A 26,316-nucleotide genomic window follows, 5' to 3' on the forward strand; every position below is an offset into this window, starting at 1 on the left:
ATAATGATGACGTTATACGGCCGGCGCGGGCAAGTGACGCAGCGCGTCCCGTTGTCTGTGTGGGGCTGAGGAGCCCCGAGTGCGGTGGGCCCTCCCGTTTGGGGGCGGCGCGGGGTTAGCAGGGCCTGGACATGGCGCTGAGAGGCCGCTCCGCGGGAAGATGAATAAGGGCTGGCTGGAGCTGGAGAGTGACCCGGGTACGAAGGGGCCTCGGCGGGCTGGGGGCTGGGGAGGCCAGATGGGCCCCGGACGCACCTGCATGACAAATTCCTCTTCTTGTCGTCCCACCCAGGCCTCTTCACCCTCCTGGTGGAAGATTTCGGTAAGAACCCTTTTACCCCCCGATCGTCGGGCCCTGACTGGTGTGTATGTGGGGGTGGTCCTTGAGTTCTCGCTGCAGAGCCTCGAGCTGCCCTGCCGACTTCTCCTTTCCTGATCGTAGGTGTCAAAGGGGTGCAAGTGGAGGAGATCTATGACCTTCAGAGTAAATGCCAGGGGTGAGTGGCTGGGACGCTCCTTACCTCCCGAGGGCTGAGAAAGGGCAGGGAATAGTACCCCTTCAAGGGAAGCAGTATTAGAAAACCTAAGTTGTATAAAGTATCACATAAGAAAGCGTCACTCTTTGTGGGTACCCTCCTTGGACTTTTTTTCCTTCTCAGTCTTAGTGTTTCCCCTTAGGAAGTTGTAGCCCACCTTTCAACCCTAAGCACTCTTAGGGTACAGTTCAGCCGCCTTTCTGCTTTTGCAGCAGGAAGCCTCCAGTTGCACAATGCCTTTTTTGTAAGTGTACAGTCCATTAATTACATAACCATGTGTGCTGCGCCTTTAATCACCACACAAAATTTGTCCTGACCAGTAGTGGTGGAGTACTCCTTAAATCCCAGGGCTTGGGAGGCAGAGGCAGGTAGATCCCTGAGTTTGAGACTAACCTAAGCTACCTAGTGAGACCATGTCTCAACAAAACTAACCAAAGTTGTCCTGTATTGGTTGGTTAGTGTGACAAGGTCCCTTTTAGGTACCTAAACTCAGATTCTTGTTTTGGTAATATATAGAATAGAGGCATAAAGAACCTAGCAGCTCTGAAGTAAAGGAACTGGTTCAGAAATTCATGTTCTACATTAGTTTTACTAGGGCTGGAGGCTGAGGTCCACCAGTGAGAGTTGGTACTTGTTCTTCATCAACATTTTTGTGCCTTTTATTGTGTCCCTCCCTCCTTTGCTCCGTCCTGGGCCAGCAGTTCCAGATTTCCTTCTTCTCTTGCCTAGACTTCAAAAAGAGACTGAGTGGGGTTTCAGAGCATCAAGCTCATACTGGGGTTTGAGATCTCAGAGCCATGTTGGATACAGTATTGGTAAGAGTGAGGGGCTCAGTAGAGCAGTGCACTGGATTTCAGTGCAAAGGATTAGGGAGAGAAAGAAGAGGATGCTGATTGTCATCTGCCTCTTGCTTCTCTAGGCCTGTATATGGATTTATCTTCCTGTTCAAATGGATCGAAGAACGCAGGTCCCGCCGCAAGGTTTCTACGTTGGTGGATGATACGTCTGTGATTGATGATGATATTGTGAATAACATGTTCTTTGCTCACCAGGTCTGCCGAGTTCTGAGCTTGTTTGAAGGCCAGGATGCTAATTTTGTTTTTGTTTGTTTCTGGTATTGCATGGAAAATGGCCGTGGGGGAGTAGGAACAAGAGTTAGACTGGTACCTAGAGCAGCTGTTGCAGAAACCCTGTGGCAGGCAGAACCTAGCTCTTTCACTAGAGGGAATACCTCTGTAGTTAGTGGTATCTTAGTATATTCTCTGTGTCCCTAGATAGGAGGTATTTAGTTGGTCCATGTTAAATGAATAAAGACTGGGTAAAACAAAGGAAGCTGAAGGATGTTGACATCTTTCCTTTTAGTCTTCATTCTCAATAACTGTGGGCATGGGGACACCTGGGGTAAAGAGTGTATGAGGTATATGAGTGACTATTTTTGATTTATAGCTGATTCCCAACTCTTGTGCCACTCATGCCTTGCTGAGCGTGCTTCTGAACTGCAGCAATGTGGATCTGGGGCCCACACTGAGTCGAATGAAGGATTTCACCAAAGGCTTCAGCCCTGAGGTATGCTGCAGTACCTTAAATCATGACTCACAGATGGCTGGGCACATCTGATCCTCAGAGCCATTGGTAATGCCACTACATTGTATCTGGTACTGTTTGGTCATTTCTTTTTCAAATGTTTATTAACGTCTACTTGACTCGTAAGTGATGTGGAAGGTAGTTGATTTTAGGCTTTGCTGTTAAGAAATGATAGAAGGAGAAAAGGAAAAGACTTAAGTGACCTGTGTCAGGCCTTTACTGTTGTGACTGTTCTGCCAGGCGTGTTGCTCACTGATTACTGTGCAAAGCCAGTATGGCCCCTCTCTTTGTGAGGTCCTAAGTAAGGTCTCATCTGCCACCACTATCCCTTTAGGAACATTCGTCTGTGCTGCTTGAGATTCCTGAGTGCCTCTAAGCCTCTTTTATGGAACTCTTCCCCTATCCAGAGGCTCACCTGAGAATCTATTCTGATGTAGTCTTGTTTTCTTTTTAGAGCAAAGGATATGCAATTGGCAATGCCCCTGAACTGGCCAAAGCACATAATAGCCATGCCAGGTATGTGAGAACTGTGGTTGCTGGTGTGGGGTTGGGATGGTGGAGGATGTCTCTGACTTCGTCCTTTTCCAGGCCAGAACCACGTCACCTTCCAGAGAAACAGAATGGCCTCAGTGCAGTGCGTACCATGGAGGCGTTTCACTTTGTCAGCTATGTGCCTATCACAGGGCGGCTCTTTGAATTGGATGGGTTGAAAGTCTACCCTATTGATCATGGTAGGCCTTCTGAGGAAGGGGCCTGTTGGGTTTCTCATGCTTCCTTCTGATTTTCTGGATCTCAGGGACTTTAGATCCTGGAGATGTAGGAGCATGAGTGGTTACCAGGGACATCTAACTCGTGCCATGATGTCATTGTGTACCGTTTCTGTGACTAGCTTGTAGCTGTTCAGCCACACTAATCTGTTAACCCTGGCCTACTCCGTCTCAGGGTTTCCCACCTGCTGATTCCTCACCTTGGTCTTCCCTAGGGCCCTGGGGAGAGGATGAGGAGTGGACAGATAAAGCCCGAAGGGTCATCATGGAGCGAATCGGCCTTGCTACTGCAGGGTAAGGACCCTTGGGTGTGTCCTTCTGGAGCTGTGTCCCCTTGGGTGGGACAGAGAAAAGCCTGATGGTCTGTAGATTGGAGGCCACATGGTATCTGGCAAGATCAGGCCTGGGGCTTGGCATTTCAGTTTTTGCTTTCCTGCTTAGGTGGCCTGTGGCCTGTGGCCTGCTCTGGGCTGAGCTGGAGGAGGGGCAGGTCTTGGGGGGGGGGGGGAGCTTGGGTGGCACAGTTGTGTTGGTGTCCTTTCTGACAGGCCCCTTTCATAGTTTGTGGGAAGGTATATATAGCTAGGTTTTGGGTGTGTGTCTCTGGCTGCTGGCTGTCTATTGGAGTGGGTGGGGCCTGTCCTTACAGCTACAGATGTGACTGTGAGAGGAACTCTGTCAAGACACTTGCCTCAGACTTACAGCAGGGCTGGGGTGGGAGCTCCTCATGGCTGCTACTGTGATTGCAGGGAGCCCTACCATGACATTCGCTTCAACCTGATGGCAGTAGTGCCTGACCGCAGGATTAAGTATGAGGCCAGGCTGCATGTACTGAAGGTGAACCGACAAACAGTCCTGGAGGCCCTGCAGCAGGTAAGTTGCCTGGCCACACCAACCCAATATTCCTTGTCTCTTCTACATTTTAGCATCTGTCTCTCACTCCCAAATCAGTGTCTTGTAGATCAAGGCTTTAACTAGCCATTTCTTTCCTTTGTTTCCTTTGTAGGGGTGGTAGAATTTAGTTTCTAAAAAGATGATGTGGCTTGGCCTTTTTATTTTCCAATAAATGAATGGGTAGGGTTGAGGACCTTAGCTATCTAAGGCGGAAACCTGGCTCTATTCTTCTCTTCTAAGCATTGAATTTTGTTTTAAGCTTATTAGAGTAACACAGCCGGAGCTGATTCAGACTCACAAATCTCAAGAGTCACAACTGCCTGAGGAGAGCAAGCCAGCCAGCAGCAGCAAGTCCCCCCTTGGGCTGGAGGCAGGCAGAACCCCAGCAGCCTCTGAGTGCACTCACACAGGTACTAGAGGGATCTGGGGCCTCAGCTATCCATCGTAGCTTGACATGGGAGGTCCAAGCACAAGCACTTCAAGAAGGTACTTGGCAGTGGTATAGGGGCTCTAGCAGGAGGCCTGAAATCCCAGTACCTGAAGCTTTTCCCATAAAATACAGGTAATGTAGAGTGAGCTTTTCCTAAAGGATACCTGAAAAGGACTGTCATGACTCTAGACCACGCCCCTCTGTATTGGGTGGTCCATCCCTATTATTTTCTCTATAGGCTGCCTTTTGGTTGTGTCTTGTTTTTTTTTTTTTTTTTTTTTTTTTTTTTTTTCCATCTCATTGTGTAACTTAGAGCTTACCTGCCTATCCTGTCTTTACTGAGGGAAACAACAGTCACAGGATTATAGACTGTAGGTTTTACTTAAGGACCCAGCTGAATGTCCTATTTATCCTCTGCCTTGTCTCAGATGGTGCAGAGGAGGTGGCTGGCTCATGTCCACAAACTACAACCCATAGTCCTCCCAGCAAATCTAAGCTGGTGGTGAAGCCTCCAGGGAGCAGCCTCAATGGGGTTCCCCCAAACCCTACCCCTATTGTCCAGCGGCTGCCAGCTTTTCTAGACAATCACAATTATGCCAAATCCCCTATGCAGGTAAGATGGAAGTACCCTCATCTGAGAGGCCACAGTGTTGGGTTCCCAGTGTTATTCTTTGACTCTGATTGGACCTTGATGACCAGGCTCCTCTAATACTCATAGGCCCCACCACAGCTCAGTAGCATGGCCTTAAGGTGGCCAAGAGAGCTCCTCCTCTGACTTTTAAGTCTGTTTTGCTGGCTACACAGTTGGGCATACTCCTTGGCACATGGGAAGGTTTCTCCTGGTAACTCAAAAATATATGGCAAGGCACTCTGTATCTTTTAGAAGCACTTTTCACAGCCAAGAGCCAAGTCACCCTCTTCCCTAGCTGCAATACTGTGCCTAGCTTGGGTGAGCTCTCTCCTTATTACTGTTGTTCCTGCCCCAGGAGGAGGAAGACCTGGCGGCCGGTGTGGGCCGCAGCCGAGTTCCAGTCCGACCACCCCAGCAGTACTCTGATGATGAGGATGACTATGAGGATGATGAAGAGGACGTGCAGAACACCAGTTCTGCCATCAGGTCGGTCCTGACTCTGAGGAGCTGTCAAGCTTTGGGAACCTCAGCTCCTCTTCTGAATACTCACTCCATCGTGTATCTGAGAGGGCATTTCTGCAGAGAATACTAGGCACTTAGAGAATGCAGGCCCTGGAGGAGGTTGGCCTGAGGGGCTAACCCCAAGTCTTCAAAAATTTTGTGGTAGGTTTAGGGGGAGGTAAACATCTTACCATGTGTGTGTCAACATGTTTTACTGAGGTGATCTTTCAGCCCGACCTCAAAGAGTTGGGTAGGAGAAGAGCTTGGAGAGATGATTTATTGAGTAGGATGCCAGTTTTGTTGGAGGCTATAGCACTGGAAGGTTACAAGTGAGGTAGCTAAAGTAGAGGAAGCTACCTGTCTGTACTGTGGCACTTAGGGTGCCATTGCTGTCAGATTGTTTGGACCAAGGGTAAGGAGCTTCCAGTTGGGCTTGGGAAGAAGAGAATCTATTTGAGCCATTCTGGACACTGCTGGGTGTGGTCACCTGGCCCATTCCCTGTTTTTACCTCTTATTGGACCCCACAGATACAAGCGGAAGGGGACAGGGAAGCCAGGATCGTTGAGCAATTCTTCAGATGGGCAGCTGTCAGTGCTGCAGCCCAACACCATCAATGTCTTAACTGAGAAGCTTCAAGAGTCTCAGAAAGACCTTTCAATTCCTCTGTCCATCAAGACTAGCAGTGGGGCTGGGAGTCCAGCTGTGGCTGTGCCCACACACTCACAGCCTTCACCCACCCCTAGCAATGAGAGCACGGACACAGCCTCTGAGATTGGCAGTGCTTTCAACTCACCCTTGCGCTCACCCATCCGCTCGGCCAACCCAACACGGCCCTCTAGCCCTGTCACCTCTCACATCTCCAAGGTGCTTTTTGGAGAAGATGACAGCCTACTTCGTGTTGACTGCATACGTTACAACCGTGCTGTCCGTGACCTGGGTCCTGTCATTAGCACGGGCTTGCTGCACCTTGCTGAAGATGGTGTACTGAGTCCCCTGGCACTCACAGGTGAGTCTTGGACTCCCTCACGGGATACTTGGTGTACCCGAGAAGGAGAAGGGAGGTGGCCCAGTGACTACAAAGTATCACATACTCTGATGCATCTTCTTATGTCCTCTCCTAGAGGGTGGGAAGGGCTCCTCACCTTCTACCAGATCAAGCCAAGGCAGCCAGGGTTCCAGCAGCCTAGAGGAGAAGGAGGTGGTGGAAGTCACAGAGAGCAGAGACAAATCTGGGCTGAACAGGTCGAGCGAGCCCTTGAGTGGAGAGAAGTATTCACCCAAGGTGAGTCTCTCCTTCAGCCTTCTTTTCCTAGCAGGGGAAGGACCCTTACTTCCAGGTTTTGGGTTCTTGAATGGAATTTGGGTGGGAAAGTTGGTGACTAAAGCCAGGGAGCCTTTTGGGATTGGATGGCATTGGTAGCTCCATGGACTGTGGCTGTTCACCCTGGTTTCTAGTTGCTTCTTAGTAATGGAGCTTTGGTGCCAGTCAGGCTCCTAAGGTACAATGTTGGGTTGTGGCAGGAGCTGCTAGCACTGCTAAAGTGTGTAGAAGCCGAGATTGCAAACTATGAGGCCTGTCTCAAGGAGGAGGTGGAGAAAAGGAAGAAGTTCAAGGTGGGTGACTCTACTGCCTGTTCCTCTGTCCTGTCCCAAGGACAGCTGCTCTGAGAAGATGAGCTGTGATGCCCTCACATGCCTTCTTTTCCACAGATTGATGACCAGCGGAGGACCCACAACTATGACGAGTTTATCTGTACCTTCATATCCATGCTGGCTCAGGAAGGTGAGGAGTTGCCTACTATGTCTTAATTAGCTTATCAGACTAAAGCACAGGGAGGGCTGTGAGAGCCTTGGTTCCTCGACTGCTCACCTGAACCTGGAAGGCAGCCACCTACTAAGGAGTTTTCTGCTTTATACAGGAATGCTGGCCAACCTAGTGGAACAGAACATCTCAGTGCGGCGCCGCCAAGGGGTCAGCATTGGTCGGCTTCACAAGCAGCGGAAGCCTGACCGGCGGAAACGCTCTCGCCCCTACAAGGCCAAACGCCAGTGAAGCCTCTGGCCCTGACTCTGCAGCCTGTCTTGCCGAAAGGCCCTCACCAGGGCCCTTCTCTGTCCTACTTTTCCAAGTATTACTGAATAGTTTAACTAGAGCCCAGGCCCTGGGAGTCGGGATGAGATGTGTATTCTGCACTATGCTCTGGGGTTTGGCAGGGATAAAGCAGCTCCATAATGCTCAGGAAGCAGCAGCTGGAATTGGAGGGTGCTGTGGCCTCCACAGCCATCTGAGGAGCAGCAGGACCTGGCTTTGCTGCCTGGGCAGTAGGATATATATTCTGCCTATTGGAGATATCTGGTTTTTGGGCTTTTGGCCATCTTGCCACTGTATTAACATGGCCAGCTTCCTGACTCTGCTTTCTCTCCGAGTAGCTGTCATTCTGCTGGGGCCAGGTCTCTGACAACACACCACAGTCCCAGCTGGGAAACTCAGAAGGCATTGGTCCTGGTGCTCTAGCACCAGCCACTCGCCTGTCCTTGCTATGAAGAAGCTTGGCCTACTCTTCATTCCTCTGGGAGAGTGCCAAACTCAGGGACCTGGCTGCTGAGCTGGAATGGGCCTGGGGTATCCTAGTAGGATGTATGTACAGCCTATCAGGGTCCCAGAGCTATGTGGAGAGAAGTGTTTCAACTGTCCCAGCGGCATGCGGACTGTCCTAGTACCATCCAGACTTGTTAGTGAGTCAGTGCAAGGCTCTGGGGCTCTTTGCCTTCAGTGTTGTGGCCCTGGCCATGGGCCTACCTCAGGCTCCTAATCTCTGTCTCTGGGGCCCAGCGGAGCCTCTACCTAGCCCCTCAGTATTACCATGTCTCCTCTTAGAAATACCAGAGGCAGGGCTGCTTGAATGAAGCTGGCACTATTCAATTCTCCTTGGCCTCTTGCAAGGTACTCAGGGTAGGGGACAGGGTCAAGAGGAGTTAGAGCGTCTGTGTTCCCATAGGGCTTGATGCCAGTGGGGTGGTAAGCACAGCACTGCTTCAGGCTCCAGCCCCAAATAGCCCTGTGCCCTCTGCTAGATACAGGTGATCCAAGCAGGCCCCTTCCCTGTACATAGTAACTGTGGGGGAGATGGTACAGCAGTCTGACCCCTCTAGTTTCTGTAAATATTGAATCAGTGAGTGAATAAAAGTGTGCTAATAAATGATCTTGTTGCTATCTTGAGGTTGGTAGGCTGGGCTATGGTGGAATGAGAGACTGTCTAGACTCTGGCCCAAAGCTCTGTTGATAGCAAGGTAGTATGTATTCCTGAGGTAGAAATGATTGGTTGCTATGGTAAGCCTGGGATGGGATTTAGGACCTAAAGTGAGGGAAAGATTTCAGATGGGCCATGGTCATGGTATACTGAGTTGAGGTGCTTGGCTTTCACCAGATCTGATGGCTCTGAATCTGAAAAGATGCTGGGGCTCTGGCTCAAAGCTAGGCTGCCCATATATCTACCTGGTGCATTCTTCTTGAGGGTCACTGGGACCTGAGAGGGTGTATGTCTCATCCCTTACTGCATTTGGGCAGATACAGCAGGCCAGAGCTGCCTCTGCCTCTCTCTCTACCTTACTCTTCTCTACTGAGAATGCTTTAGCCCTTTTCCCCTACAGTGACCCTATAGATGAGGCCTCAAGTACATAGCCAAGGCACCACAGGACTTCCTGGAGAACTTTTAATGGCTCTTGCCCTTCTATCTGGGTCTAGTAATCCAGGGCACAGATGAGAGCTACACCACGCTTTATCCAGTGTCGCTGAGGCTGGCTGCTGGGGATCTCCACAGCAATGACGTAGTTGGTCGAGTGGCCTGTGGTTGATAGTGTTCCTGAAGCAGGAAGAAAGGGGGAAGCTTAGGATAACACCGGGTCACAGCTAGACAAGGGCTAGGCTAGGGACAGGAGCATGGACAGGGAGTTTGACAGACTTGGATTGGAGATAGGGAGGAACCCTGACCCCACAGTCGGGCCCCTTTGTGACTGGATCTGATCAAGGCTTAGGCCCGCCTAGTTATGGCGCTGTGACTGAAGAGGAAGGTGCAACTGCCCATCTCATTCCCTACTGAGCCCAGCACTGCCTCCTCCCTGCCTTTGGCCTCAGTTCTTCTGAGCCCCTGGCGAAAGATGGGGCCTATAGGCTTATAGGATGCACAATAGATGACTAAAGGAGGGCAAGCAGGCTGGGAATTGAACCTCCAGATACTACCTTGCTGCATTGGGCTTTGGACTGGCCCAAACCTCTACCAGCCTTCCTGGCCAGCTACCCTGGGTCCGTGTAAACTCACTAGACTTCCAACTGTAATGCAGAGTCTGCCTTGGTGAGCCTTACCAGCACGGGTCAGAGTCTTGTAGATGGGGCACAGGTAGAAGTTCTGGTTCTGGACCTTTCGGTTAGCTACTGGCAAAAGCCAGATAACAGCCATCTCTGTATACAGCTCTTTGGGCCGTGACTCAGCCAGCTGGAAATCCACTGAGTCCCAGCGAGCACCTTCCAGGAACAGTCCATGGATATAGCACCCTGTTTCAGGCCTTTCCTCAATTTCTGATGGTGCCTTGGACAACACCTGTGGTGGGCACACAGACACTCACATTGGAAACAAAATTAGGATTTGCTTGTCCCCCCCCCCCCCCCCAGACAGGGTTTATCTGTATAGCCTTGGCTGTCCCGGATCTTGCTCTGTAGACCAGGCTGGCCTCGAACTCAGAAATCCGCCTGCCTCTGCCTCCCAAGTGCTGGGATTAAAGGCATGCGCCACCACTGCCCAGCCAAAAATGGATTTGCATCTGGAGGCAGATATCTCCTGAAAGCTGGTGCCTGCCTATTACCTATCTGCCATTATAGTCTGAGACCTGTATTCTGCCCTGTCCCTCTGATTTCCCCTGGGGATATTGGCCTGGGTCTTTTAGCCCCCCCACCCTCCAGACCTGGAAGTCAAAGCTGATAGTGTCGATAGAGATGACGAACTTCCGGGCAAAGTTCTGTAGAGTGCCTGTCAGGAAGGCCTGAGGGAAGAAGAAGCCGCTGATCCAGAAGACAGGTGGGATGCCATCTTTGATCCAGGAATGCAGGAAGTCCAGGCGCTGCAGCAGGTCCATTATCCATGAAGCCAATGGCTTGAGTGATGGGTAGGCCTTGTTTTTCCAGAGCTCAGGCACAATGTTGTTGTACAGGCTGATGGACATCAGCTCTAGCTCCAAGGACATTACTACTAGCCCCTTTATTGCCTTGAGCATGTCACTTAGTGTCTGTGTGATCACCACTAGGAGCTTGTTATACCTGTGGGGCCAGTGGCAAGGTATTAGTGGGCTGCCATTTTATGGCAGTATCTATGCCTCTCCATCTGAGACTATGAATAGTGGTAGAATGCAAAAGGCTAACTGCAGAACTGGGTGAGGCGTACTGGGTACAATACCAGCCCTGGCCCTTAGCAAATACGTGACTTAAGATAGTCAACATTCTTGGGGGGGGGGGGGGCTCAGTTTATTCATCTATAAAATGATAATAAGCAGCTGGGTTAGAGGACAGATGTTTAGCACTTAGCACAACAGCTGGATAATAGTAACACCTGTTGTTTCTCTACAGCAGTAGCCCCTGACTCGATTTGCCTAGGTGTGGCAAGAAATTACCTAATGACCTCTTGTACCAGCACCGTGTTCATTGACTCCTCATACAGCACGGGGAACTTGGTTATCACCTCTCGCAATTCAATGGGCCCAGGTACCTGGAGCAGAATGTCCTCGGCCACATCTTCTACTAACTGCAGGGGCAAAGAGACAGGAGGGGACAAGGCTGGCTACTCTTAGCCATGGCAGGATTGTAGTCAAGTTGTACTCCCAGGTGCAGGCAGGACAGGACAGGACAGGACAGGACAGCTTGGCTTCCTCTTTACTACTACCCACCTCCTCCCGGCTCTGGCCGCCCATGGAGGAGGATTTGGGCTGCAGCTGGAGAATGGCACCAAATAAGGCGAATGTCTCATTTTGGGCAAAGGTGATGTTGGCATTGTCGTGCAGACCAAAGATCTCAGGCATGTCGTTGAGAGGAAGGCTCTTGATGTAGGAGAGGTAGCCCTAGGAAGCAAGAAGGCTGAAACGGAAGGCCTCCGCCTGCTCTGCCCCAGCCTTCAGACTCACCATTACCCTTCCTAGTTCATTTTACTGTTGCTTCTGGAATTGAAATGGTCTCTGTGATGCTGGGTATCATGGCTCTTGCCTTCCACTCAGCCCTTTACTGTCATCTCACCCTGTAGCTGCTCAAACCTAACACGCCCCCTCTTGTCACAGTCCCCTATGTGGTACTCACCCAACCTAGCCACAGTTCAGATTGCTTCCCCCACCACCCTAGAAGTAGTCCTCAGGGAGTGCTACCCCTATATTCTGCATTACTACCACACTGAGTGATACTTGGAACTGGTGTGGCAGGGTTCATCTCTCCCCACAGAACCTGCTCTCCTCTGGATTAACTATCTTCCTTACTGTGGGATGGGTTTTTTTATTTGGTGCTCTGGAAGACAAAGCTGTACCTTTTTCCACTGCCTCCTCCTGTATTAAGGTTCCATGGGCCCCCCGGAACTCCTCTGGCAGGCCCCTTCCTGCAGACTCACATTGAGGTCATAGGTAGGTGGGATCTGGTGGTAGATGCCAGATTCGCTGTAGCTGTGCTCGGAAGAGAGCACAGCAGGGTTGTAGAAATCTTCTAGTATGTTCATGACACAGCGGCGGTCCCAATCGTCAGTGACACGACCACCATAGTTGATCTCTCCAGCTGTGTACTTGAGAACCTATGGGATGGGTGAACAATGGTCCCTATTACAGGTGCCCAAGTCAGTGGCACAGAGCCTGCCCCTTGCCTACCTTATAGGGGATGTCATCATATTCATCTAGGAACATCTTGAGCTGGCTGATGCAAATGCGCAGGTCTCCATCTGTGAACTCATAGGGGATGTTGAAACCCAGGGGCCCAAATTTACGGCGTTCAAGTGCATTTCCATGGAACAAACACAGAGATAGCAGCAGGGACTTGAACTCCACTACCTGCAGGACAGAAAGGGACAAAGTCATAAGAGAAAGGGTAGGGACAAGGTTATAAGAGGAAGGGGCTGGGTGCTTAGAATGTGCCTCACCTCTAAAAATTATTTTTAACTATATGTGAGTTGTGTGGCTATGTGCACATGAGTGCTGTTGCTCACAGAGACCAGAGGTGTCCGATCCCTGCAAAGCTAGAGTTTCAGGCCATTGTGAGCTGCCTGATGTGGGTGTGAGAATTGAACTGGGTCCATCTGGAAGAGCCGCCAGTGCTCTCAACCACTGAACTATCATCTCTCTAGCTGATGCCTTACCTTTTGACAGGAGTGGAGGAAGTCATCACTGAGGCTGTTGTAGGACTTCAACAGATTGGCTTTGACCCCACGTGGTGGCTCAATTGTCATTTTGGAACCATTTTGTAGTATGGACACAGGGAACTTGTTGCTGGGCAGGCTGGTGAGCCATAAGCGGAAGTCCCGATGAACCTGGTGGCCACAGCACCTCATGATCATAAGGACCTAGGCTTAGGTTTCTTCCATCTAGGAACTCAAACTCATCCTCTGACTTACTCCTTCCTTGAGTTGGTTAGGATATAAGGCTATGCAGACAACTGGCTACGAACAGGCCTTACCAAGTCCTAGGGCTACCAGTCTGTACGGGTAGCCCTGGGAAGTCACCAAATCTCTGAGACTCAGCAACTCAGAGGGACAATAATAATCTAGTTAATAATCCAGAACAATCTAGTTGCATCATGGTATACATGCTTTGTGTCTGGGCTGCATGCTTTGTGGACAGACATCATGGCACACCTTGTCAGGATTGATGTGCTCAATGAGACGCTCCAGGGCTGGCATCCAGCTTGGTGCCAAATGGCAGTTCTGAAAGAAGACCCACTTGCCCCTCTCTATGGAGCTGCGCATCATGGCTTCTGCTCGAGGGCCCTGTGGGGACAAGAACATGAGTAGGAGGCTGCTGCCCATCTTCCCTAGCCTACTTCTTGCCTTACCCTTACCTGACCCTGTCCCAAGGAGATGGCAGAGAGCTTCTTGGAAAACTTCATTTCTTCTGCAAATTTATAGAGGTCAGCAGCGGGATCAGTTCCAGGTGACAGCACAAAGATGAGGGGTGTTGTGGAGTTGGACTCTTTGAACACTGCAGACAGATTGGCTGCCTGGAAGAACAGGGAGAGATGCTGAGACCATATTGGACTGGTGAGAGGCAGGGTACAGGGTAAGTGAAGGTATTCCTGAGGTTCCTGGAACACTTCCAGAAGGGCCTTCAAGGTCCTAGATCATTTGTGTTCCAAGAGTTCTAGCCTGGACAGGGCTGGAAGGTAGTTTTCAAAGCAGCCATATTCCTGGGACCCAGGATACCTGCTCTGCCTAAGGACCAGCACTTGCCTGGGGCTCAATGAATCGGGGTTCCAGGTGGGTGGCCACAAAGTCCTGCATGGCATTAGTAACTTTATCCCCACGCAGGCAACGAAGAATAAGCAGTTTCTGGAACTCATCCAGGTATGTGTCCCAGATGCCAGGCAAGGGCTCCCTGCAATAAAGACCACGTATCCCTCAGAGCCAGCTTACAGGAAACCACTGTTTCAAGGACTTTGCCAGACGTATGGGGGTTCCCAAGAGAACAGGGCTAGAAGCACAGGGAGATGTGGCCATGGATGCAGGGCAATACTAGGTAATCTTTCAGAGGAGGTCTCTGGGCAGGGCTCTTTCTGGGGTCTTATGTTCCTGGCAGCATACCATGGGATCCAGCTCACCTGTGAGGCTCAGCACTGTCAAAGATGGCCTGGAATTCTGAGAGGTGAATCACGAAGTCATTAGAGAAGGTGGCAAAGGCTGGCAGGTTTGAAAGTGCCAAGATGTCTCGCCAGGCCCGGTCTGATAGCCACTGTGGTGCAGGGTTCTCAGACATGGTCTGGATGGAGCCTCCAGACAGCAGGTAGCGCCACTCAGCCTAGTAGAGTACAGACTGAGTTGATGCCCACATCTCGTATCCAGCACCTTACCCAGAGAAACTGAGTTGCTCTTAGTGTCCACTACTCTGCCCTTTCTTAGATATGGGGTTCTTAGATATGCCCTTTCTTAGATATAGAAGCTCCTGACTAGACAAGTATGGGAGGCTCAGGACAGTTTGTCCCCAGGGACAATCTCTCTGCTCAGTAGCACATTTAAGGCTCAGAGAAGACAAGACCTGTGTTCATAGCATCAGTTGGGCCATATTAACCTAGAGTCCCCTGTTGTGATTAAGCAAGCAATTGTGTTCCCAAAGATCTCTGTTCCCTTTAACTGTGTTATGCTCTTTTGCTTGGCTTTCCCTTTATACCTATCCTGTGCTCTCAGGCCCACAAATAGAGTGACCCCTCAGACAGTCCCTGGGCCATCTGCCTGCTCCCGTACCTGGTTGATCTTGCCCTCATTCATCATAATACGGACACACAGCAGGAAGGCGAACATCAGCTTGTGCTTCTCAAAGAGGCTGCGGCAGACATTGCTATAGAGGCTGAAGGTTAGGTAGCGGTTGATGTTGACAATGCGCTTCTTCAGATTGTCTACAAGGTAGAAGAAGTGGTGGCAGAGCATGGCAAGATGGGAAAAGAGAGAGAATCTCAAGGCCTAGCCCAGGTTTGAAAGTCTTCCTAGCAGCTATCAGGGCAGTCTGCATCTCCTTGGACAGCAATAAGGGGCTCTAAGTAGGGTAGGGATAAAAGGTGGTATGATCTTAGGTATCATGAGTGTATGATGTAACGGTGAAGAGAGATGAGGGCTCAGAGAAATGTGCTCATAAGCATTCCATCCACTTCAGAACAGGGCTGTCGTGTCGGTGTGCTAGAGCTACCTGCCCTCTCAGAGTTGGCAATGCCTGAGAGGAAGATGTTGAGGAACCACTCGAGAGAATACTGGTACATGGGGTCCACATTGGCCAGGTCTGACACACAGAAGAAGAGGATCTGGGTGCGGACAGCCACAGGTATGTACTCCATGCGAGTGAGGTCAATGTCCTTCTCTGTTTGCTCTGCAATCCTGACCTTAGCCTGGGTAGAGGAGCAAGAGGAAAGGTGTTAGGTTCAGGGAGGCTGCAAAGAGCAGAAGGTAAAGGTAGACTGGAGCAAGGTTGGGGCAATTGGGGAGGGATAGGCTGGTAGGAAGGCATTTCCCAACCTGGATCTCAGCAGCCTTCATCTTGGAAGCCTCTAGCACCTTGATAAGTTCCATGTCATCTACAGGGTTACCCTCGGAGGAACTGAGACGGTATAATATCTGGTCTTCAATGTCCTTTAGCTCTTGGCGCATCTTGGCATTACTGATAATCAGCTGGTTCTTGGCCTCTTCCAGATCAGGTCGTTCTTCAGCCACTACCTGGCCCAGTAGCTGGTCCTCCAGGCCACTACCAAGGGTGGAGGACACCATGTTTATAACACCTGGGGAACTCCAGGGATCAATGTTAAGTCCACCCTTATCTATCAAGAGCCCAGCACCATTGCCAGTGTCAGCCTGGGAGGCCTAGCCTCAATCTGTGGGACTGATGCAGGGTTGCTTTCAAACCAGTGGTTCTCAGTGAGACCTTGGGTAGCAGGGGCTGGCCAGCTAGGTTCTTCACTGGCAAAGGGGGCTGTGAATGATCAAGTAAGATAAGGTTTAAGAGCGACTGTTTTTCCTCTCACTGGTTGTAGCTACTCAAATGAAGATTTTAGCATATAGCAGGTTGTGTATGTGTGCGTGTGCATGTGCGTGTAGAGGGACAGTCTTAGGTGGAAATGAAGCTAAGTAAGAGGGGCCAGTAGAGGGTCTGGAAAGCCTTGAGATGCCAGATTACCTGGGAGGAAGTTGATGGGGTCACTGAACAGGAAAGACAGACTTCTCGATTCTGGTAGCTTAGGGAATGGCCAAGGGATGGCCAAGGGACAGCTGTCAGGGAGGGACAGCTGATGCTTGTGTTCTCTTGGGTGGAGGCTCTTACCTGGGTGACAGTGTGAAGTTGATGAGGGTGAGTTTGGTGGAGATCTCTGGTGAATAGTGAGGATTAGGCAGCTTGGTGGTAATGTACATCCTGAAGTCCTCATGGTAGGGGATCACTGTGTCTCCCAACTTCAGGACTGTGTTCCCTTGCTGCTTGTATGTCTGTAGTAGGTAAGATGGGCCCGCAGTGGTCGGAGTGTGGACAGCTCTTTGTCCAGGCCTGTAGTCTGTAGCATCCCCTCCTCAGCAGGCTTACCTGCTTAAGCAGCACAGGCTCCAGGGCTGGATCCAGCTCCTCACCCACATTTTCTAGAAGGCATGGCTTGCCAAAGCGGATGGCATTCTCCATGCTGCGTAGGAAGTCACGGTCACTCAACTTGAACACATCTAGCCCACTTTCCTTCTCCTGCAGGGAAGGTGGGGTTACAGGAGCTTAGAGTGGGCCCGAGGCTCAGCTGCTTCCCCAAGCACTGGGAAAGACATCTGAGCCTGTCTGAGGAGACAGAGCCGATAGATCTGCTTACCATGTTCTTGATCCATTTGTTAGCCTGACCCTGGGGGTCGATGAAGTGGGTCCAGCGCTGCGAGAATTGATTGATGACCCCATTCTCCACTGACAGAGTGTCATTGGGGAGGCCAGCAATCTGTGGGAATCCAGGTGCCATGCTCGGTCAGCACAACTGGCTGGGACACTAGCTACTCCTAACTCAGGTTGGCTGTAGGTTTCTCCTTGTTATGTGCTTTGGATGAGGGAGCATGAGGGATAGAGAGGGCGGTGTGAACAAGGATCCTCTTCTGCTGCTGGACGGTCTCCTAATGTTCTCCTTTTCTGGCCCTTTTTGTTCATGTGGCTTCTGCATCCTTAGTGCAGATGTCATTGCTTAGTGATATAACCTTCAGGGTGCCCAAATCCCATTGGCCCTTCTTATATTTGCCCACCCTTGGCCTCTCTCATTGCCTTCGGGGCCTTGCTTAGACTTGACTTGAAACCTCTCCCTACAGCTGCATCTATGCCACACCTGGCCTGGTTCTTGCTTCTTTTTCTACTCACCACCCTCTTGCTACACCCAGGAGGATCCAGAAGAGGTATCCATGGAAACAAGTCTAGGAAGGAGGCAGGAGGTCCAGAGGAGGTATCCATGGAAAGGAGGGTAGAAAGAAGGCAGGAGGCTCTAGGCGCAGTCTGAAGCACATTCTGACATCTGATAGTTACCTGCCAAGAGCGGATCTTCACAGGATTTCCCAGTGTTGTAATCAGTGTGGGCTTGGAGGTATGCGGGACATGGTGAACTGTGAGCTGGCTGACCCAGTATTCATAGAGTGTTGCACGGTACTGGCCCTGGAGAGATGTAAAACTTAAGGCACACAGCATTTTCCTCCTCTCTTGCTACAACCCTGCATGCAGAAGTCAGGTCTCAGATGAGGAGCTAGATATTATAGACACTTCAGACCTGCTTGGATCCTCAGACCCTTGTCTATGAAATGGGTCATGCCTGCAATGTCTTCCCAAAAGATGGCTCTGAGGATTAAATGGGGCACACAATGAAGCATTTAGAGCATTGTCTAGCATGGGTGCACATGTGTGAGCCTTCAGATACTTCCAATAGGGGCTCTGCTGACTTGTGTGCACAGCTGTGTACCTGCTCAGTACCTGTATGCTACAATGAGGGAAGGAAGGAGTGCTGCTCCACAGGTTGCCCTCACAGAGGTAAGGCCTCGAGAGAGGGTCTCTTTGTGGGATAAAGCTGGTCAGGGGTACAGTGGGGGATTCTTTACCGTGAAGGGGCCCAGGTAGGCCACAAAGCCGGCAGCCACCAGCACATCACCAGAGATGTTGTCAAGCATATTCTCCAGATTCTCCACAGTCTCCTGCCAGCGAACCTTTTCGTCTGCTAGGCCGTTGATGAGCTGTAGAAGTAGCCTTGTGGAGTGGGCTCTGGGAGGCTGGGCTGGGGCCTGGGACTATCTCTGCCCACTGTGATTTCACCCATAGATTGATAAAAAGAGGGCGGGGGGAGCCAGCCCATAATTATTCTGCACCAAGTCCTTCTCTTCCCAGTGGGCCTGCCGGGGGCTCTGTGGAGGAGGCACGCACCTTGTCAGCTCGGCTGAGGCGCTGCTCACACTGCTCACATTTCATCTCCAGCTCCTCCTTCTTAGCCACACATTCTCTATACTTGGCCTGCATTGTGGCAATGCCATCTTCCACTTCACGCAGGTGGTGCTTTGCCTCTTCTAGTATCCTTTGTGTTACTTCCAGGTCATCCTGGGCTTCTCGCAAGGCTTGCTGCAGACAGAAAGAGGTCCAGCTCATAGCTAGTACCTGGGTAGGAAAGCCATCCCCCACCAGCTCTATACAGTCCTCACCCGTTTGGGCTCCACAGCCTTGGCTACAAAATGGTACTTGTGCATGGCGCGCACCCACTGGCAGATAGATGTGCAAGCCTTGGACACCTTGGCAATGGCAGCTGGCTGGAACTCCTCATTGTCGATATAGGGCTGGATGGCTTTGATAACTGCCTCCCCAATGTTGTCCTGAGGCAGAGATCATTGATCTCAGGACACTGCTTCCTATGAGGGATAACTAAGATCCTGTTTCCTTATATCTCAGGGGCTGCAGAGCCTCTCACACTCATGCTCTGCCCCACCTGAGTCCAACCATTGTTGGTTATGAGCCTGGGAACCTGTTCTGCTAGCAGGCTTTCAGAGGCCAGGGCTAAGGCAAGTCCAGGCGAACAGAGCTCAGGCTGTGAGCCATCCTGGACTAGGTGCCTCTCTAAGAAAGGTGTCTCTGGTCCTGCCCATGTAGGCCAGGCAAGTGGCATTCAGTAAATTTCTGGACTGGAGAGGGGTTCCCTGAAGGAACCTCCAGGCTGACCTGACCATGGCACTGTCCAAGAGAGCAGATAGATAGCCATGGACTGAAAAATCTCAAATGGAGAGATGTACAGAGAACCTAGAGGCAGCCAGAGGAGGCTGAAGCTCCTCATCAGGGAGATAATACAGAGCAGGTAGGGAACCTCTTAACTAGGACAAGAACAATCTCCAAGCTGTGGAGCCTTGGAGTGACTTTGGGTGACATCCTATAGGCACAGGAACCTGCCCTGGTTCCAGTAGTGTCAGTAGACTTCTGTTGGGAAGCAGATGTTGTCATCCCACCTGACAGCTCCTTGCGTAGACTTTATGTCCAATGGCCCCAGATAGCTCTATGTCCCCCAGGGGCATGTGTGCTGCAACTGCTGGTGGTGCAAACAATGACAGAATGGAGAGCATAGCACCTGCAGACACTGGTTATAGGTACTTTGCCAGATCCCACCATTCTGCCGTGTCCCACCCACTGGCTTACTTGTATGTTTAGTGTGGTTACCTTGTCAAACTTGAAGAGGCTCTCGAGGAAGCGGCCTGGGTCTTGCAGCAGCCCCTTGCCTGGCTCCCAGTAGTCATCTACTTTGGAGCCTGGCTTCTCTCCAGGTACCTTCTTGGGCTTGATGCCCTTCATGATGCACACGGCTTCTATGACCAGCTTCACTCCTGGGGGTGGGCGCTGCATGGCGCGCACCTATGGGCCATGCCAAAAGGTATAGAAGGGGAAGGTCCTACCAACCAAGTCTTTACTGCTGCAGGACCTAGTGCCTTGGGACTGCCTGGTGTTGGCACCAGGAAAAGTGGGACAAGCAGCGAGGATCCGACCCTCGATTTGCTTTCCACTGTTGAGTATACAGTCACCAAAAGATTCGCACAAAGTGGGCCTGGGGACACCAAAGAGGACACAGGAAAAGATATGATACTGAGTGCGAGGAGACTCCTGGCTGCCCACCTCTGTCACATCATTCTTGTTGAGGTTTCGAAGGCTGGCCAGGGCTGCATCCAGGGCCGGCAGGGCCTCGTCGAGATCCTTCTGAGCATCATCGGCGATAGCTTGGGCCTTACTGGCCTTCTCATTGGCCTTAATCTCCTCTGCCTGCACTGATTTCCGGGTCTCCTCAGCTATGGCTGTGTCCACCTGGGGATGGGAGACAGGGCATCCAGTTAGTGGCCAGCGGCAAGGGCAGGAATACCACCCCTCCTCTTTCTGAGGGCTTAGATGTTCACCTTTTCCAAGGGCCTCTTAGTTGCAATAGGTTGCAGATACCTGGGGCGTCTAGGGGGTTCTCCTATACATCTCCAGGGCCACACACAACAGGGCTTAGGAGTTTCCAGGTTTGGGCATTCCAGCCCTACAGGCCTCTGTTGCCATCTGTGCACGATGCAAAGATGCACCTCCCCATTTCTTCAGGGAACATTTTGTAAGGCTCTGACTCTGTAGACCAGGACCCTTGAATACTGGCAGAAACCTGTCATGCTAATGGTGGTCTGTGTTGGGAGGACCAGGCCCTTGATGTAAATAAACCCTGATTCTGGGCGGCATCCGCATGTCTGCTTGTACCAGTGCTGCCACTCAGTCTGAGTTGTGACATCATCAATTCCTGGCCTCTTTGGATTCATCTGCCTTGCACTTCATAGATGCCCTGCCCAAGGAGTGCCTGGCTTAATGTGTTAATAGTTCTGCCTAAGTATCTCCAGGTAAACGAGCAACTGGTGAATGAGGAAACTGAAGTGTGAAAGCCAGGACTTAGCCATTTGATGTTTGAGATGTTGAGCATCCTCACACAGGACTAGAGAGGAGGTAGGCTCAAGAGCTCTCTGTGAGCACCCCAACCTTGATCTGCTCCATAGTGAGCATGGTGTCCTTGGCAGCTTCTTCCAGCAGGGGGCGCATAATCTCCAGCTCCTCCTGCATCTTGGCCACATCCTCAGAAGTGCGCAACAGCTGAGTTTGGGAGCAGAGAAAAGAAAGAAACAAACAACAACAACAACAAAACAAAAAACAAGTGTTACAGGGACTAGAGAGGCACCAGGCCTTAGGGTTCTGAGGAGAGGGTCCTGCTGAATCAACTCCACTTGTGGCCCCCAGTCTGCTCAGTGGTTTCTAGAGGAGGCGGCCTCACTCCCTGAGAAGTTGGGGTGCCTCTGTTTGCCCTCACTTTTCACTGATAATTTCTATTTTTTTCACTGAGAAGGAAGTCACCCTTTGTATCACGTTGGGGTATAAAGTTTGAAGTGCCAGGTCATCTTGGCATCAAAGACTGCTGAGACCCAGCACAGGTAGCTAGCCACTGTCCTCAGGCCTTCTCCAGGCCTACCTTGTCAAGGCCACTCTTCATGCGGTTTTTGGCAGTCTTCAGTTCCATTTTTTTCTGCCCAATGAGGATGGAGAAAATATTGAGCAGCTCCAGATAGCTCTTGGGGGTGACGTAGTTGCGGCGGGCCAGCTCTGCCAGGTACTCAACACATTTCCTGGCCACTGACTGGTGGATATATACGCAAACCTGAATCTGTGAAGGCGGAGATCATGGAGACTTGTGGCACTTCAGCAAAGACCAGCTACCAGCTACCCATAAAGCCACTGTATCCGGGTCCTGGGGAAGGGGCCATAGCACAACTATACCTCAAATAAATGGTTTCCTAGGGTCCTTATGACCTGCAGGCCTAGGTAACCTTTTATGTAGGTGAAAAGCTCAAGGCCCATACTAGTCAAGAACAGACATGGCTTTGACCATGGACCCAGGTGTCTCCCAGCCGTGGCCCAGGGCCCTTGGCACAGCTTCATGAACTGTCTCCCTCTGAAAGGCCTAAGAGAGTGTCCAATCAGAGGCTGGGTCTAAGACAGGGAAACGTGGGCTTCATCTTAGCTCTTGGACCTCAGGGGGCCAGCTCTCTGAGACTGAACCAGACAAATCTGGCTGATCCTATCTGCAGTCTCTAAAGAGGTGTCAGGGGCCCTTGGAAGAAAGGGGTGCTAGCCATCTGTAGAACACTCTAGGTCACCATGGCCTCATTTCACACATGGGAGAACTGAGGCATAACCAGGTAATGCCATCTCACCAACCCTTTGCTGGTAATGGTAGGTAGGCTTCAGTGACCCTGAGCCTCTATTGAGACATTTTTCCCCAAGAGACTGCTTCTCACCAAGATACCTACCAGCCCCTGAATTACTTCATTCGAGCATTCCAGTTCTGGGATCTCATTTAGGAACATGGTGGCCACGGATTGCAGGGCCTCTGCTGGCCACTCATTAAACCAGTCAATGGTACAGCAGTTGACAAGTGAGGGGAACTGCCTCAGGCGAGCTCGGAAGACCTCTCCAATAGGACTGAGGGAGAAGGAGCCACATGAGGCCGAGCAACACTGACTTAGGCACTCAGCACTCAGGGTCTGTCTATAGCCCTGTGACATAGAAGCCAGGCCAAACCAACCTAGTAGTCCTGTCTGAATGGCATGGTGGCGGCCTGGGGCCACTTTGCTTTTCATTTCAGGGGCACCCTCTCACATCCCCGAGGCCCCAGTGATGTACCTCATGCATAGCACCATGTGGATGTTGCTACGCACACGTCCTGTATAGGCAGCCATGAGATTGGCTTTGGTAGGCTGCAGGCCCTGCTCCTGTATGTAGGGCCGCATGGTATTGACGATCTGGTCTTGCTCATCTGCACTATAGAGGTTGGGGATGTCACCTGAGTTCAGGACGTTGTTAATATCCTCTAGGAAGGACTCATTCTTGATCTGGAGAAGGACAAGGAGTAGGCGCTAAACTTTTATGAAAGCCCCTATGTATCACACTCCATGAAACTGTCTTCCCCAGCCTTTGTAACAGCCCCATATAGAAACTAGGTCAAGGTCACACCCCATTGACCTCGTTAGTCCCGGACTTAAACTCATATCTGTCCCATTGTGGAGGCTCTGAATATAACCTGCGGGCTGTGGCAGGGCCCTGGGTGCAGTATGGGGCTTTCCTGATCCTCCAGGCCTTATTTTACTTCAGGAAGGAACCATGGCCACCAACAGAGGCGTCTGTCCTGGGTTAGAGGGAAACCTCACTTTCTTGACTACATGAAAGGGCTGGACAGGTCTAGGAGAGGAGGGACCTTGTCTAGGCTTGGGGCATGATCTTGGGGGCCCTTGACACAACCTGTACTGCCAATCAGGTGTAAGTGATGTCCTGTTTATCTTGTGGCCTCTCTACTCAGAGACCTGGAGAGCGGCCTTATGCCCCCCAAAGTGGAGTTATGGGTTCCCTATACCTCAGGAACAAACTTGTGGTTCTGAAGGTAGGAAGCCATGGAGCTTTGAGTAGTGAGTTATAGTACCAAGGTGCTTCTTGGAGCATGGGTAATGATGTCTGCCTCCCCTTAGCCTTGAGAGACTGGGTTTGGTTCCTCTCTTGACCAGCCTAATCAGAATCCCACCCTGTCCTAATGTATGGGGAGTTGAGCATACAGGACTAAGCACCCTATAAGATATCACTTGGGGATGCTCCCTGTTCAGCCCACCCTGAGCCCTGCCCACTGCTGTGGTGGGTGCACCTGAGTGTCTGAGAACAGGAAGGTGATGGGCAGGCTCTGAAGGCCAGCCTTGAGAAGAACCTTCTTGACATCTTCACGCCACTCAGACATGCCGTAGTTCTTGGACAGCTCAATCTGGAAGCACTCATACTCAGCCCTGGAGGCAGAAGTTTGAGTCAAGGTGCGCCACAAGCCTGGAGCCAAGCACTGATAGGTGGTGGATGTTCATACCCCTGCTAGCCACCTGGTGTCTTGCTCCTATCCAGGGTGGATTTGTAGGTGACTTTTGCCTACTATTCCTAAAGCCTAGAATCCTGTCCCTTCTGCCCCCTGCCCTCCATGCTTGGGTTCTGAAAGCAGGTCCATGGGTCTCACTCCTAGGTATCTTTCTGGGATGCTTTCCTCAAACCTCCCTCCCATAGCACCACAGGGTACTTGTTGAGGTCCAGGTCCCAACTGCAGCTCTTCTAGAACCTCACGGGCTGAGTAGGTTCATACTGGGGCTACACCAGAATTCTACCATGGTAGAAGGCATCTGTTATAAGCAGTCTGTCACATGCCGCCCACTGCCCACCATAATCCCTTACATGTGGGAGGCCAGCCGAGTGAGGGAGCTGCGGCCACTACCACCCACACCCAACAGGAGTGCATTGCCCAGGGCCTGGCGCAGAGTCCGGCTGATGCGGCAGATATGGCTCATGGCATCCACAAAGAGGACCAGCTTCAGCTTGGCTGTGTTGATCTGGTTGTAGTCCTCCATGTACTCCTCAATTACCTGCATCATCTGAGAACACGGGGATGGTGGGAAATGGCAGGCTCTCCTCCATGGAGGGGTCCCCCAGTTCCTCACTTCTCTATGTTCAGACCCAGAAATGTCAGTGATTGACCATTCGGTGACCTGGCCAGTTGCAGATTTTCTCCTGTGGGCTTGAACCTTGTATACCTTCAGGTGCAGATGAGTTGTCTCAGGTTGACACTCAACATAATGAGAGAACACTATGCAGATGCTAGCTCTCCCCCAACCAAGTCCTGTACTCTAATTAGCTCCCGCATCCATCCCCCTATTGTGGACATACTAGGATATCTTATCTCTCTTTGCTTCATGAGGAAACTGTAACTCTCTCTACTCATAAAGTCCTCAGTAAATGCCTTGGGTCCATCACTCTTGCTGCTTTCTTTGGATTCTAGCCAGCTCTACCTTGAAAGTGTTGGGGGGAGGCCCTTGTAGGAATCCCATGCCACTGATTTTGTGGCAGCTCTCACTATGGATAGGTTCAGCAGCTGGAACATTGGAATGATGAGTACCAGGCCCTCTTTACAGAGAGCACCACAGCTAGTTCTGTTCCCTGTGCACAGAAGGAATGCTGGCTTTCAGAAGTCAGGTCTGCTTTATGAGAAGCCTGACCTATGAGACACACCAGCCCATAGCAACCTGGGTAAGACCATCTGGGAACTAGGAGAGGATATGTATGGGAAAACCAACCAGGAGGTCCACTGCAGCCTCATAGCTTTGAGGCCACTGATGAAAACCTCAAACCTGTCTCCCAAGATCCTAACTGAGCTATGGCACTAAATTCCTTCTGCCCCTTTATAAACGAAAATGGCAGCATGGCAAATGGGTGTGGTGTGTCACTGTTGGCAGGATTTGTCTCAGATGAACTCTTGGTCTCGCCTCACTAAACCCATGTGAACAGGAAATGGGGGCTCAGAGAAACTGAAAGCTCTCTCTCTCTCTCAATATATATATATCTCCTGATTTTCTAATGGTGATGAGAGAAGGCCTGGGGTCTTACACTTATCCTGTGTAGACTTTCAGACTTTCAGACTCTCTCGGCACTACATTTGGTGTTCTCTGGACTCCAGGGGATAGACTAAAGAATACCTACCAGAGTAGAGCACCAACGCACCTTATTCTCACTGGTGATGAGCTCATAGGACTTTACATCTGAGCCTGGCGACATGAAGTCCCCATAAAGAATGGGTTGGAAGGGACAGACCTTGTTGAAGGCCACCCCCAAATCCTCCATCTGGGCTTCAAGGAGATCATCAAACCAGCTGCGGTCCTCCTCATTCACTAGGCGGTCACGGAACACACGGCAGTTCTCATGGTACCACAGCCGTAGCAGCTGCACCTTGTCCTGAGAGGACCCAGTGTCAGGGCCTGCCTTGGTCACTGGCCTGAAGTCATCATTTGAAGTGCCAGGGGAGACAGAGTGCCAGGGTGATAGGAACATGGCTCGAGGGACTAGTCTCCTTCCTTTGACTCAGGGCTAGAGGCACATGCAGGAACTGCTGGGAGGCGTGCCTTCTGCACAACTGAAGACTAAGTAGATTTTCAAGATCCCAGGGTCCACTAGGCACCAGGACTAGCAGCTGCATATTCCAAAGTCATCACTCCCTTCTCTTCTAAACCTCCAAACTCTAAGCCTAGGGAGGAGACCTCATTTTCCTTATTCCTCTCCGACAACCCACATCTAGCTGCTCAGCAAGCCCCAACAATCTCTCTGTTTAGGTCTGCTGCCCACTCTGTTCCAGCTTCCACGCCTCTCCACCAGAGTACCTG

General features: G+C 51.1%; 2 protein-coding genes across 3 annotated transcripts in view; one reads left to right on the forward strand and one right to left on the reverse strand.

The window, feature by feature from the left end:
- The first annotated feature begins 18 nt into the window (after window positions 1–18).
- On the forward strand, window positions 19–8,547 carry Bap1 (BRCA1 associated deubiquitinase 1). Of its 2 annotated transcripts, XM_034499078.2 has the most exons (17): window positions 19–197; window positions 293–322; window positions 443–497; window positions 1,456–1,588; window positions 1,983–2,102; window positions 2,575–2,636; window positions 2,709–2,851; window positions 3,103–3,181; window positions 3,637–3,760; window positions 4,041–4,191; window positions 4,640–4,824; window positions 5,198–5,328; window positions 5,872–6,350; window positions 6,466–6,626; window positions 6,866–6,958; window positions 7,055–7,127; window positions 7,264–8,547. In XM_034499078.2, exons 1-17 carry the CDS (start codon window positions 161–163, stop codon window positions 7,395–7,397), a joined length of 2,190 nt encoding a protein of 729 aa, XP_034354969.1. In that variant the 5' UTR covers window positions 19–160; the 3' UTR covers window positions 7,398–8,547. The 2 variants fall into 2 exon arrangements, with proteins under 2 accessions (XP_034354969.1, XP_076787520.1); XM_076931405.1 differs by lacking the exons at window positions 19–197; window positions 293–322; window positions 443–497 and adding an exon at window positions 1,275–1,351.
- A 472-nt stretch (window positions 8,548–9,019) lies between these two features.
- Window positions 9,020–26,316, reverse strand: part of Dnah1 (dynein axonemal heavy chain 1) — a 60,230-nt gene continuing 42,933 nt past the window's right edge. The window contains exons 48-78 of the mRNA XM_076931404.1: window positions 25,661–25,891; window positions 24,341–24,537; window positions 23,775–23,910; window positions 22,766–22,974; window positions 22,393–22,564; window positions 21,555–21,746; window positions 21,071–21,181; window positions 20,189–20,374; window positions 19,739–19,930; window positions 18,739–18,906; window positions 18,467–18,658; window positions 18,148–18,279; window positions 17,585–17,710; window positions 16,896–17,015; window positions 16,628–16,777; window positions 16,373–16,533; window positions 15,574–15,799; window positions 15,251–15,446; window positions 14,812–14,963; window positions 14,172–14,368; window positions 13,800–13,948; window positions 13,416–13,570; window positions 13,213–13,344; window positions 12,718–12,888; window positions 12,233–12,412; window positions 11,983–12,159; window positions 11,279–11,449; window positions 11,006–11,136; window positions 10,304–10,655; window positions 9,708–9,942; window positions 9,020–9,207 (exon numbers count right to left, since the gene is read on the reverse strand). Of these exons, the coding sequence (XP_076787519.1) occupies window positions 9,086–9,207; window positions 9,708–9,942; window positions 10,304–10,655; window positions 11,006–11,136; window positions 11,279–11,449; window positions 11,983–12,159; window positions 12,233–12,412; window positions 12,718–12,888; window positions 13,213–13,344; window positions 13,416–13,570; window positions 13,800–13,948; window positions 14,172–14,368; window positions 14,812–14,963; window positions 15,251–15,446; window positions 15,574–15,799; window positions 16,373–16,533; window positions 16,628–16,777; window positions 16,896–17,015; window positions 17,585–17,710; window positions 18,148–18,279; window positions 18,467–18,658; window positions 18,739–18,906; window positions 19,739–19,930; window positions 20,189–20,374; window positions 21,071–21,181; window positions 21,555–21,746; window positions 22,393–22,564; window positions 22,766–22,974; window positions 23,775–23,910; window positions 24,341–24,537; window positions 25,661–25,891 (5,421 nt within the window). The 3' untranslated portion in view covers window positions 9,020–9,085. The remainder of the gene's footprint in view (window positions 9,208–9,707; window positions 9,943–10,303; window positions 10,656–11,005; window positions 11,137–11,278; window positions 11,450–11,982; window positions 12,160–12,232; window positions 12,413–12,717; window positions 12,889–13,212; window positions 13,345–13,415; window positions 13,571–13,799; window positions 13,949–14,171; window positions 14,369–14,811; window positions 14,964–15,250; window positions 15,447–15,573; window positions 15,800–16,372; window positions 16,534–16,627; window positions 16,778–16,895; window positions 17,016–17,584; window positions 17,711–18,147; window positions 18,280–18,466; window positions 18,659–18,738; window positions 18,907–19,738; window positions 19,931–20,188; window positions 20,375–21,070; window positions 21,182–21,554; window positions 21,747–22,392; window positions 22,565–22,765; window positions 22,975–23,774; window positions 23,911–24,340; window positions 24,538–25,660; window positions 25,892–26,316) is intronic.

Source organism: Arvicanthis niloticus, chromosome 3, assembly GCF_011762505.2.
Source record: "Arvicanthis niloticus isolate mArvNil1 chromosome 3, mArvNil1.pat.X, whole genome shotgun sequence".
Taxonomy (NCBI): domain Eukaryota; kingdom Metazoa; phylum Chordata; class Mammalia; order Rodentia; family Muridae; genus Arvicanthis; species Arvicanthis niloticus.

Excerpts from the sequence above, each read along its gene's own strand:
- Bap1 (XM_034499078.2), top strand. The coding sequence starts at position 161 with ATGAATAAGGGCTGGCTGGAGCTGGAGAGTGACCCGG. Across the intron at positions 1,589-1,982 it reads ACATGTTCTTTGCTCACCAG|CTGATTCCCAACTCTTGTGC; the intron begins GTCTGCCGAGTT and ends TTTGATTTATAG. Across the intron at positions 2,852-3,102 it reads AGTCTACCCTATTGATCATG|GGCCCTGGGGAGAGGATGAG; the intron begins GTAGGCCTTCTG and ends GGTCTTCCCTAG.